The following is a 12,500-nucleotide window of genomic DNA, read 5'->3' on the forward strand; positions in this document are numbered from 1 at the left end:
TGGCTTCATGGAAATGTGGTGAGGGGGGAGCGGGGCTTCCTGCGCTATAAAAGCGGAATGTGCGCGCGTGGAGAGGACGGTACCTTCAGTCAGTCGACCGGTGAGCATCACAGAAATCCACACGCAGACACGCACAGCGAAGCCATGAGTGAGGTAGGTTCTTCTTAGTAAATCGCTTTTTCCGCTTTGTGTTTGTACTTTGGCGTCAGAGACAACTGATATTCCGGACTTGGTATAAAGTTATAAGAGCAGAGCTGCAGATTCAAATAATAATAACATTTAACCCTCGCTTTGTCCAACACTCTTGCTGCTGAGATAATCGATATTCAACTTTGGTGTAGAGCCATAAAAATAACATGCACACATGTTTAACATGAAGAATGAGCTCAGTGTGCGCTTTTCTCGATTTTTCCACACATTCCTACATTTTACGCAAAAAAGCGATAAGCGATAGTGTTACAGTGAGTCACAGCCTAGATGAATATTGCTTCTGTTGTCATGACTGGAACTGATGTGCAGCTACCAGGCAGACTCTCAGCATACGTGATGGGATTTTTGCAGCTCTGATGATCTTAATCACTTCACAAACTTAAAATGACAGCCAGCACAGTCAGGTTGTTTGAGCCACTCCTCAAACCGCTGAACTCTGTGTGTGTGTGTGTGTGTGTGTGTGTGTGTGTGTGTGTGTGTGTGTGTGTGTGTGTGTGTGTGTGTGTGTGTGTTGAAGTTTTACTGGTGAATATGGCTACCAGTGACATTTCAGGCAGCATTGACCTACACAGTTAGTCTAATCACACAACTATTCAGATGTGATAGAAGAAGCCAGTCTGATAATGTCAGAGTGGATTAGAAGTAAGAGTGTTCACTGGCAGGGTAAGTCCTGTTGTTTCTGAATTATTCAAGGATAGCTGGGAACCCAGGGAAATAAAACATTCCTTGAGCATTCACAAGGAGCCAAGGCTCCAACAAGACCGCTCGTTCAACCCAAGAACCTGGACTGACTAAAACCATATAATACAAGGCTACTTTTAACCTGTCTCTAGCTCTGAGTCCACTGTTGGGCTTTATTATGCAGTAATTTTGTCACTCGATTAGTGCTTCCAGTGTATGTAAATTGTGATGAACACCAGCTGTCTCTACCTTATGAATCTTTTATTGGAGACTTGTTATGTCTTTTTGTTCACTCACATACACACATACACAAACTCACTGACTTCTCTCTTCCCCTCCTGTGTGCTGCTTACAGAGTGAAGTTAAAGTCCAATAAATAAGTTATTATTACACAAAGGAAAAGTCATGAAATAAAATTGCATAGCGCATGTCTGTGATGGATTCTTGTGTCTTTAAAAACAGCAAGACCAGGGCAGGAATCTGTTGCTCTGAATGAATAATTAAATGCAAATCAGTGGTGGGCTCCATTTACCTTTAAACACTGCTCTTCTAGCTCTTTTTTATTGCGCTCAGAATCCCACACACTTTTAATGCTCGTCAAGATAACCGGCATTCCCACCAGAAGCAGAGAAGACTCACATCACTATAGAATCATTAAAAACAACAACAAACTTTATTTATATAGCACTTTAAAAAACAGTGGTATGCCAAAGTTAACATACAAGAGGGTCAGATATAAGTAATAGAGACAGATGAAGGCCATGGCAAGTACCATGTATGCTCGCAGGTTGATGGCATTAAAAACACAGAAACAAAAGAAATACAAATAAAAGCATAATAGAACAATATGTGCAAAGGATAAAAGAGTCAAGAAAAATTTAAAAATAATTTAAAGTTAAGAATAGAACTAAAGTAGCAGCAAGCATTAACTGGTAGAAAAGGCTAAGTTAAATAAACAGGTTTTAACCGCGATTTGAAGGATTGAATGGAATCGGACTCACGGATAGTAATGGGGAGGTTATTTCACAAATTGGGTGCAGCCAAGGCAAATGCGCGGTCACCTGTAGTCTTCAACCGGGATCTCAGCTGTACTAAAAGTGACTGGGAAGATGATCTGAGTACCCCAGCACGGGTGTATGATCTAAGTAGTTCAATTAAGTTGTCTAGACAATGGGGGAGACCTTTATCAAAAACACGGAGACTTATTTCTCTAGGGACACTTGATCTTACCACCTAAAGCAAGTATAGGCAGTGCATATAAGCAATAAATATGCCTATAAACACTGTGTAACTGCATTACAGCAATCTACCGAGGCTAAATCCTGTTTCAAAGCCAGACAGCACTCTACACCAGCCAACCTACTGCCTGGATTGGTAGTGTTTTAAAAATCAATGCATGTATCACTGTCGTATTAAGCCTTACACTGTGCTATGATTCATGAAAAAAAAAGGCCATAAGTGATCCCCTGCTGTATTGTTCAGGCTCGGACTGATTCATCTTTGGCAGTGTCCACAAACATCAGGCAGTCTGAGGCTCCTGTCGAGAAAGTGGCTTAAATGTGCTGCCTGTCACCATAGTGATGAACAATTCTGCATTTCCAGCCAGTAAGAGGCTTTGAAATTACATTAGCAGCATTTTAGGCTGGTGAGGACTGCATTGCTGATGTTTATGTTGCATATTATCCATAAATCTCTCAACATTTTGTTTCTCAAACTCAACCAATGTGTCTGAACTCGGCATCATCTTCTTATTTAAAGCTACATAAAATAGAAACTTTCATTTAGTTGCTAGTTGCTGTGTACGTGTCTAATGGGAATTTTCCAGTGTAAGTAACCTAGTGTCGCTTGTAGTTGCTGTTGTGCTGTTTCGAGTTTTAGTCTTTTTTTTGTTTGCTTAAGCCTCCGGTTGTTGAACAAAAATTTAATTAGATGGCTCTCAGTGGAGAGGTTTCAGCCAGCTGTTTGTGGTTGCCAAGATATGTCCGTTCCACTTTTCAGATTTCCAGCTAAAGATAATGACTCCTTGTGTAGCCCAGTTTCTCACCTGGAGATTTGCCTACAATACCCAGCCCCGTGGTGGTTCAGGGGGAAAAGTGCCAGCCATGCAAAAGCGACTGCTGTTGGTCATGTTACATCTCCTCCCTTTTGTGGGATTAGTAGAAGTACATTGAAAGTACAGTGTGTACAGTAGGCTGCTGCACAGGGCAGATCCATGTAAGAGAGAGAAAAACACATCTGGATTGGTCACATAGCTACTGGATAACTGTAAAAAAAAATCTCCTCTAACAACAATTTGTGATTTCTGTATTCACTTGGTTACATCTTTAATGATTTTTCCTGTTTCAGTCACTGAGGGCAGTGAGGATGCCGCTGCCCGGTGCTTCTTTGGTTACATGCAGACTGTAGCGGCTTTACACCTGGGTCATGTTTTCATTTATAAAGGTATACGACCTCTATTTTGGTGACATACTGCCAGTGACCCCTTCTCAAGAAGCAAGTGAGCAGTCAGATGGTGTATATACAGTTTAACCAGATAAACCACTGTTGAGGTAAAACTCAAATTTACCATGAAAATCCTAAGTTCTTTATTATTATAGTAAATATCAATTTTCTTTTACTTTTCCGAGGATCTGTTGTGAGCTGAGTGGCGGCCTAGAGCTCTTCCATCTTCCCATCACTCTATCTCTAACTCCAGACACCTTTTGAAGGAAACTCATTTCCACCACATGTATCCCCAAGCTCATTCTTTAAGTTACTGCCCACAATACGTAGTAATGTAGATCAATGAGTAAATTGCTTCACCTTCAAGCTTAGCTCTCTATTTATGGCAACAGACTGGTACTATCTGTTACTGTACTCCAGATCTCTCCCTCTACTTTGCTCTCTTCCTACTCATGAACTCCTCCCTAAACGTGAGCAGGTAAGCCATTGTTTTATGGCTGAGAGGCATGGCCATTGGACTTAATGGTGCTAATTCTCCCAGCCACTTAGCACTGGGCCACAGATGTAGCCTTAGTCTATGTCCAAACTTGGTATATCCGCAGTTATTGAGTAGTTGTCCTGTTATTAATGCTTGTAGAACAATAAAACTGTAGTGAAATTGTTTAATATCAGAAAAAATAAAGGAATATGATGATTTCATATGTGTTGTTCTCTTATCTGGAACATAACCTGCTGTGGAGCAGGTTTCCAGCTACCATGGCAACATATTCTAGTAAGAAGTGAACCACCTTTGTTGTACAGAAAACCCAGAGTTTACCCTGAAGATTTCTGGATAAGATGAAATACTGCTTTGTAGTACAGGCCTCTGATGGCAAGGTCCAACACCCACCAGGAACATGTCTCTTTTTGCAACATGAGCTAAGTTATCACTGTGATAGTACAACTACTGAATGGATTGCATTAAATTATCCATCCATTTTCTGCTGCTTATCTAATTCAGGGTCACGGGGGAGTTGGAGCCTGTCTCAGCTGACATAGACCATGGACAGATCGCTGTGGCTAACACAGAAGGACAGACAAGCATTCAAACTCACACCGATGGCCAAGTTAGAATCACCGATTAACCAACCCTTATGGTGGTACCCAGAGAGCCCCCACAAAAAGAACATGCAAACTGCACACAGAAAGGCCCCGGCCAGATGATCAGTTCAAACCCAGGACCCAGTGCTAATCACACCCCTAACCGGTGGCCTGCACTGAGTTAATCTGGAATAAATAATGCCATTTGCAATTGAGTGTTCAGACTTTGTTGTGGTAAATAAAGTAACTTTTAGGACAGTGATGTGGTCTTCCTCACCCTGGCGCTAACTACAGAGACTGACGTTACTGCATTCAGGCAGTAGTCTCAGACGTTCACTTTTATCACCTTTTTGACTTCTCGGTGCACAGTGTTGGTAGCACAATGGTGAAGTCATTAGCAAAGTTGTCACACAGAATGGAGATGCAGGGGATTTTTTTATTAATCCTTTATTTATCCAGGTAAAAAAATCTCATTGAGATTAAAAATCTCATTTCCAAGAGAGACCTGGCAACAGGAATAAAGTTTTCCTCTCCAGGGACTCCAGTTTCCTCTGGAATTACACTTGTTTCTGGAAAACAGACAGGTGGTGATTTCATATGTGTTGATCTCTTATCTGGAATATGTTAGGTTCTGGTGAGAGAGACTGAGTGGCTGTCTGTCTGTGATGGACTGGTGACAGCTGTGACTGTGAATCGGACATGAACAGATAGATTTTTTTAAATTATTGGTGGACAATGTCATGATGCACTGCACAATAATAACCACGAGGAAGATGGACAAAGCCACACAACTGAGACTCACAATGCAATAAAACAGATTCAGCCCTGGTGTCAAATTGTGCAGCAGCTTTTAGTGGACACCTCCACCTGCTAAAAGCTAGTGTCAACAAGACTGTACTCAGATGTGGAAATCTGATTTTCTTGTAATGTCTCTGTGATTCTGCTGCAGGTTAATCGAGCTGTGCTTAAGTGCTGCTTGACATTACAGTTTTTTTAGGATTTGACTAGCCTTTTAAATCAAAGTCATTTTCATTGTGATGATTCACTTTAAGCATGTTGTTGCGTGTGGGCTGTGGCGTGTACAGTGTGTGGATGATTAAATGGCAATTTCTTAGTCATCTGTTAAAAATCTGCTTGAAAATGTAATTATTGAAAGATGGCCACAAGGCCATATTAATGGGGATATCCTGTTTTGTCCTTCAATCAGTGCATCGACATTTAAGTGGTCTCCTGTTGTGTTCACCTACCTCATACTTTAATTATATTGAGAGTGGTGGCTATCATGGCTGCTTGGCAAAGCATTTAGTTTCATCATCCAAAGTGGACTAGAGCCTTTTTTATTAAATTAATGAGATAAGAGTGTTAGAAGTTGCTGATCAGTGTAAAAAGGACAGCAAGCTGAGTGGGGGAAAGCGTTCAGGGATAGATTTTCCTTAAAACTCCTTTTTGCTGACTGAAGATGAGGTGATAGAGATGTGGACTAAAGTGATGATTAGAGGAAAAAATCTCTGCAACTGGGAGAAAATGTTCAAATAAATTTTGACTGAAATATTGTTGATTCCATGTGATGTTTTTTTCTTGCTCATTGACCATAAATGTCAATTTCTGGTCATTTCAATCTCCAATTCTCTAAATGAGATGCACACACTAACCCTAATCCTGCTTTAAACAGTGAACAGAGATTACACTAAAGTAATTTGGTGGCATTCCTGGTTTCTGCACATGGAAAATGACAAACAGCAGCGGGGGAAGAGTGGGATGAGTAAGGCCAACGTGGGAAAAAATAAAACTGACTGCGGTTAAATGACCAAGATGGGATTTGTAGGGAACCTTGCAGATGTACAGGTTTACTCCAAGGTTCCCAAAATGCCATTCATCACTTCTCTGGGGAACTACAAATAATCTTTTATAGGAAGAACTCATACTGTGCTATAATTCGCTTGTGGCCATTGCCTGACATAAAATGCAAAGCCACCCTGAATTGAAAGCGAAATCCTAATTTATTTATCAAGTTATAAAACCATCACATCAACCACATTATGCCCCTTGGAGATTCTTGACTTTCCAGTCTCCAGTAGTGGTATTACCTTTCCCTGAATGAGAACAGTAAACGACTCTCTTAACCTTTATGTGTAAATCAGAATCAGCAAATGACCTTTAACTGTTAAACCGATATGAGCTTCATTCATCTGTTTGTTAGTTTGTTTATTTTTTACTAAAATGGTTTGCCACACCACTTAGCAGTTCATATCATAACAGCATCATCCATTTGGGAGAAAGTACCGACAGAAGCGGAGTGTTTTTAAATTCCACTGGGATATTTCTGGCATACAGGATGGAAGAACATGAGCTGGCTCTAATCTCTGTAGGTTTCTGGAGATACATTATAGTCATTCTGTGCAACAGTGCAGCACATTGTTGCTTATTATTGTTTTAAATTATGTATTCAGTGTTTACAACTGCTTTTTTTTAAGACTATGAGTATAGTTTTTAATGCACACTCTGCCTAATGCATACTAATGCTCTTTGGGAAAACCATGCTGATCTTTTATTACTTTTACTTGAATGACTCCGGCTGGAAAATACTGCACACTGCTCCTTCCATATATTGAAAATATGCTGTTTTAGATGTTTATGTGAGATAGACACTTTCAGTTGAGTTTGAGGGGTTTAATGAATCAGTACTTTTCAGTGCAGAGAGGTCTATTAACACATAGTGAGTGAAAGTAAAGTGACTGAAGAAGACATGAAATGCATCATGGGAATCCCCCGGCAGCCTACACCTATTGCAGCATAACTAAAGGAGGATTCAGGGTCACCTGCTCCAGCCATAACTATATGCTTTAGCAAAAAGGAAAGTTTGAAGCCTAATCTTGAAAGTAGAGATAGTGTCTGTCTCCCAAATCCAAATTGGAAGATGGTTCCACAGAAGAGGGGCCTGAAAACTTACAGATTATCATGCTACAGAAACAGAAACAGAGGGAGGCTGACAAATGGCAGTGAGGATGATGGGTGGCATATTTATTTATCTACAGAAGAATTAAAGTGAATGAAAAATGTAGCTGATATATTAGCAAAACAACTGGTTAAACTTTGTTTATTTGGTCAACCGAGTGATTCAGATGTTAATCTGAAAGTGCTGCTGAAGTATGCATTCAGTTCAGTTCAATTCAATCCAATTCAATAAATCACAACCTTGTTTGTATGTGAGGAGAATGATTTTAAATTCAATTCTGGGTTTAACAGGAAGCCAATAAAAAGAAGCCAGTATAAGAGAAATATGCTCTCTCTTTCTGGTCCCTGACAGGACTGTTGCTGAAGCATTTCAGATCAAATGAAAGCTTTACAGGGAGTTTTTAGGAAAACCTGGTAATAATCACTTACAATAGTCCAACCTAAAAGAGAAAAATGTATGCTCCATCCATCCATCCATTTCCACTTACCAAATTCAGGGTTACTTGAATTCAGTTACTACAGGGGTAGAGGCAGAGTACACCCTAGATAGCCTGTTGCAGGTGTCCCAAGGGAAGCGTGAATAATGTAGATAGAACTGGTCTCAGCACAGAACCCTGTGGAACACAAATTAATTCGTCTTTTCAACTTGACTGTTTTACTAAATCGAACATGGCAAGAGTTCCCCTATTTATCATTAAAGCTTTCACTACTAATGTGCACAGTCTATATTAAAAGTTACTTACATCACACATGGTGACCAAGCTTGTTTACAAGAGAAGCTAATCTGCTATGATGAAAGTGCTCGTTTATCTGCTAATGCTAGCTCGTTCCCCACAATTTGTGCAGCTGTTAACTGATCTCACAGCAGTGAAAGCACAGTCAGTGGCTTGTCTACAAAGCTAATCTCCCATCAGTCTCAGCTTGACAAGCTCCATGCACTCTTTATGGGACACAGGCAAGTCCATGAGAATGCCTGTCAGATAGCTACAGTCAAGTCAAAGATGTTGTGGAATAAAATTGAATAAAATTACGTTCCAGCCCTGCACTACTATGCTCAAAATAGTAAACATGGTAACAAGGCCAAAAACCTGGTTTGTTGTTTGCTGATGTGTAACCTTTTTATTGTGCTTATATAAGCTCGTGGTACAGCCTCAGAGCTACAAGCATGGCTTTAGCCTCATTCACTGGTGTTTTACTGCCGCGAGTGCTGATGTTTTACATAACCCACAGACAGTTGTACCTAAGCTGTAGTTCTCAGTGTCACATCCTGTACAGTAAAAAGAAAAGAAAATAATAAGCTATTTTTATATCGTTTTTTTCTTTTTTTGTAAATCTGGGATGAATGTGTAAAAAAAAAAAAAGCCTAGTCCATCAAATGTGTCATCACACTGCTCAGGTAGTCAGTCATCGCTCAGCAGTGTCACTCTTCCATGCTGTCATCTCTGCTTCCAGTCTGGTGGTGGGGAAGCTGCTACACAGTTGTAATGGTGCTGGGATGAGCTGTCTGTGACCTAGTTTTGCTGTCTTCTCGTTAAATTGTTAATAGATCCTGAGTGCAGCATGGAGTCTCTCTAGGGAGCTGCAAAAAGAACCAAAAATAGCCCCCCACACACTACCGAGGTAATTTATTTATTTTACCAATTGCCAGGTCTTATGAAATCAGTCACTGAGAGAAAACATACATGAGCATCACATGAGGAAGGAGTGACGGAAACAACAAATCTTTAGAAGCTGCAGAAAAACATGTAAGTTTCTGCTGACACTGAAACCAACCCGCTAAAGAGCAAATTCTGGATAGACTCCATCTGAATTCTTGCAATGTGGACCGAACAAACAAAGAGAACTTGATGATAAAAGAGTTTTATTAAACTTAATTCACTTCATTATTTTTAGACAAATAATGTTTTAGGTCGTTAGCCACAAACACACAAAACAAAATAAGGAAAACAAACAAACAAAAACAAGAATTGTATGACCATTGAAAGGCTTTGATTATTTAAAAACTGCCAAACTTTTTAATAAAACTTGTCACTTTAAGTTCACGTGTTTCCTTGCACTCCATGTAGGATGACATGTGGGTCATTTCTCACATATTTCCTGCTCGGCCATCTCGAATTTGCATGAAAATTTTATGGTCCCAAGTTTTAACACATGCAGTGAGTGCTCTGAAATTTTAGCTTCATATATCAAATACTTTGAAAGATACTGAAAGTGGTCAAAGTTTCCTTGTGGTGCTCTTATTATAACTCAGAGCAGAAAATATTCTAAAAATCTGATGATGGTGCGACCCGGGTTTTAAAATGGAAGAAGCACATATTTAACAAAATGATTTTCTGAATTATAATTAGAGTACCATCTGGTTTTATTTGGACAATCTAAAGATATTTTTGTTTTTGTGATACAACTTGTTATATTTGCTCCGTCCAGCATGACAGCTGATAATGGCATTTTCTTCAAATATGTGATTAATTATGTCACATCAAAAATAGTCTACATACTTTATTTTATAGTATTCTCTAATTCAACTATGTATATTCAGAAATGGTCAGTAATTTTTTTTTTTTTGCAATTTGGAGGGGTGCTGGATTTTATTAATTTTATTTGAACTAGTCAATATTTTGACATGTTTTGATGTATCTGTCCCAGATCACATCATGATTGTGATTAATTCTGATGGTAAGAAAGACCAGTGATACAGGAGCACAAAGGACGAGAAAACTAATAATTTCTGGTGTTTATCGAGCTCTGTTTGTTGCCAGTCAACCATGATAGGCATAGTGGCACACACTGTACAGGAGGAGATCATCATTAGCAATATAATTATCATCACTGCAATCCATTTGTCAAGCTCCCTCTGTTTCTGGCATATGGGACTGGAAGCCTGCAACAGTCGTGGATCCTCCTCTGAGACAATGCAAGCTAAAAAAGAAATAGAAGCTGCATATAATCTGCTCAAACACCAACCAGTAACACAAACTTAGGTTCAGTTTAGCTATTGGCACCAGAACGTGTACGAGACTCGTGGTCTGCTCTCATCCAGCTTCCTGCCCTGACTCCCCAGATTTGTCTTTATGTTTGTGCTGCAGGGCCAAGACTTCAGAGTAAATCCAGATAACAAAGTGCAGAATCGATCAGTTCAATTATGTTTTAACAGCTAATGCTACTGATTGACCTGGTAGTTCAGCTTTCCATACTACATTGTGCCAAAACTTTAAACTAGCAAAAATCTCTTTGCTCAGTGTCCACAAGTTTGGGTCAGTACTCTTACCAAGATAGTTCCAAAGGCCAGATCTGAATGAGGGTGGGGGAGGTTCAATTTGCCATGTTGCAAGGAGAGCTTAACTTCTGTCTTGCTAGCTTGCGCTGCGCTCAGTGGATCTGCGCTCGACAGTGCAGCCTAGGCAGAGTAGTCGAACACAGATCCACCGAGCTCTCAACACAGACAGCATCGTCAGAAGAAAAGTTGTTAAAATAAATTAAAAATTTTGTATTGTTCGATACATATGTGTACCGAACCGAAAGCACTGTATCGAACGGTTCAATATCGATACGAGTATCGTTGCACCCCTAATATATGTATATATATATTTGTGTGTGTGTGTGTGTGTGTGCATATCAAATAATCTTCTTTAAAGTACATTGCAAAGTGTTTCCTATTGTAGAATATAAATTGCTAAGAAGTTTTCTTTTCTTTTTCTAATTATATACAACAAACATGTCTGTGGTACCTGCTCCTTTGGCAGTTTTAATAATCATGATAGCAGGCATCTCAGCTTGGTGTCACATCTGTTCCTTAGAATGTCAAGGTCACAGCTGTCAAGTGTGAACATTAATGGAAAGTGGACAGCTACAGGAGGTTAGATGTGCTTTAATGATAAAAAATATGCGAGGAGGGATATTTGATCATGTCTTGTAGAGCTAATCACAAAATATGGAAATACTACAGAGCTAGAATGCAGTAAAAACAGTAGAAGTGCTGTGTAGAATAACAACAGAACTTAAGATCAAGCTAGTCTTTCTTTCTGTTTGGCTTCAAAGGAGCCTGAAGTTTTTAATCGGTCTTGAGCAATACTTCTCCAGGCTTTATGAATGTTTGTTAATTATGAATTAATTATGAATTATGAATGTTCAAGCTTTTTCTTTGGAAATTGGCTGCTTGTATGCCAGAGGCGGAGCCAGACATTTGAAACACCCGGGGCTTAGCCATAAAGGGTAGTATGCATTGGCGGCGGGGGGGTTTGCGGGGGGGGGGGGGGGGGGGGGGGTAGAAATGAAGGAAAAAGATTAATAGGCTCTGTTTTGAGTTTTGTTCAAAAAAGAATGACTTCATATAGGAAAAAAATATATCACATGTGCAGGACACCTTAAACTAGTTTTTTAATTAAGCAGCAAGGCAGAGCAAAATCAGGGCTGTATCAAGACACCGGGACTGAACCCCAATTCAACCAGACCCAGAACTGATCCGGAATTAAAACAGGACTACAACAGTAACCAAGACAGAACCAGAATCAGAACTAGATGATAGCAGCACTAAAAATCATCATAGACCTGCACTACACTTATTTTTTAATTCTACCAAAGTCCACTATTTAGATTGAGAAAAGTTTATATAATTATTTAGCCTTGTTGTGCAAACAAGCCTGCAAAACTTAATAAATATAGAATTTGAAAAATAACAAACCTAAAAAGAAACACTAGGTACGAGATACATGAGTCCCTATGATACGGTGATACTTTTGGTAAACGACCATTTGACTAACATGTGTGTCTCACCTGCTCTTGTTCATCTCTGTTCTGTCCTCATTCTCCATCTCCCTCTCTGTTCCTCTCTCTCCCTCTCTGTTCCTCTCTCTCTCTCTCTGCTCCTCTCTCTCCCTCTCTGTTCCTCTCTCTCCCTCTCTGTTCCTCTCTCTCCCTCTTTGTGCTGACAATCATCAAATATACAGTTGAAACCAGATATTTACTCTTCAGACAAAAACACTTTTTTTAATTGTAACATCAAATCAGATTAAATGTTTAATTTTTTAGATTGATAAATATAAAAACATATTTGTTAACTTTCAGAGTAAAGAGAGAAACTATCTGTATTTCTTAATTGCAAATGGCACCAAATTGTATTCATAATTGAGCCA

General features: G+C 39.5%; 1 protein-coding gene across 2 annotated transcripts in view; it reads left to right on the forward strand.

Annotated features, from left to right (window-relative positions):
* Nucleotides 1-12,500, forward strand: part of pcp4a (Purkinje cell protein 4a) — a 28,506-nt gene continuing 16,006 nt past the window's right edge. Inside the window, exon 1 of one of the 2 annotated variants that reach the window (XM_086307812.1) lies at nucleotides 1-153. In XM_086307812.1, the coding sequence (XP_086163938.1) occupies nucleotides 58-153 (96 nt within the window). In that variant the 5' untranslated portion in view covers nucleotides 1-57. The remainder of the gene's footprint in view (nucleotides 154-12,500) is intronic. The other variant, XR_015131195.1, reaches the window with a different exon arrangement.

The sequence above is a fragment of the Aulonocara sp. 'chitande type north' Nkhata Bay genome, linkage group LG10, assembly GCF_057382095.1.
Source record: "Aulonocara sp. 'chitande type north' Nkhata Bay isolate Kocher_YH1m ecotype deep benthic linkage group LG10, A_spYH_male_GT1.1, whole genome shotgun sequence".
NCBI classification, from domain to species: Eukaryota; Metazoa; Chordata; class Actinopteri; order Cichliformes; family Cichlidae; genus Aulonocara; species Aulonocara sp. 'chitande type north' Nkhata Bay.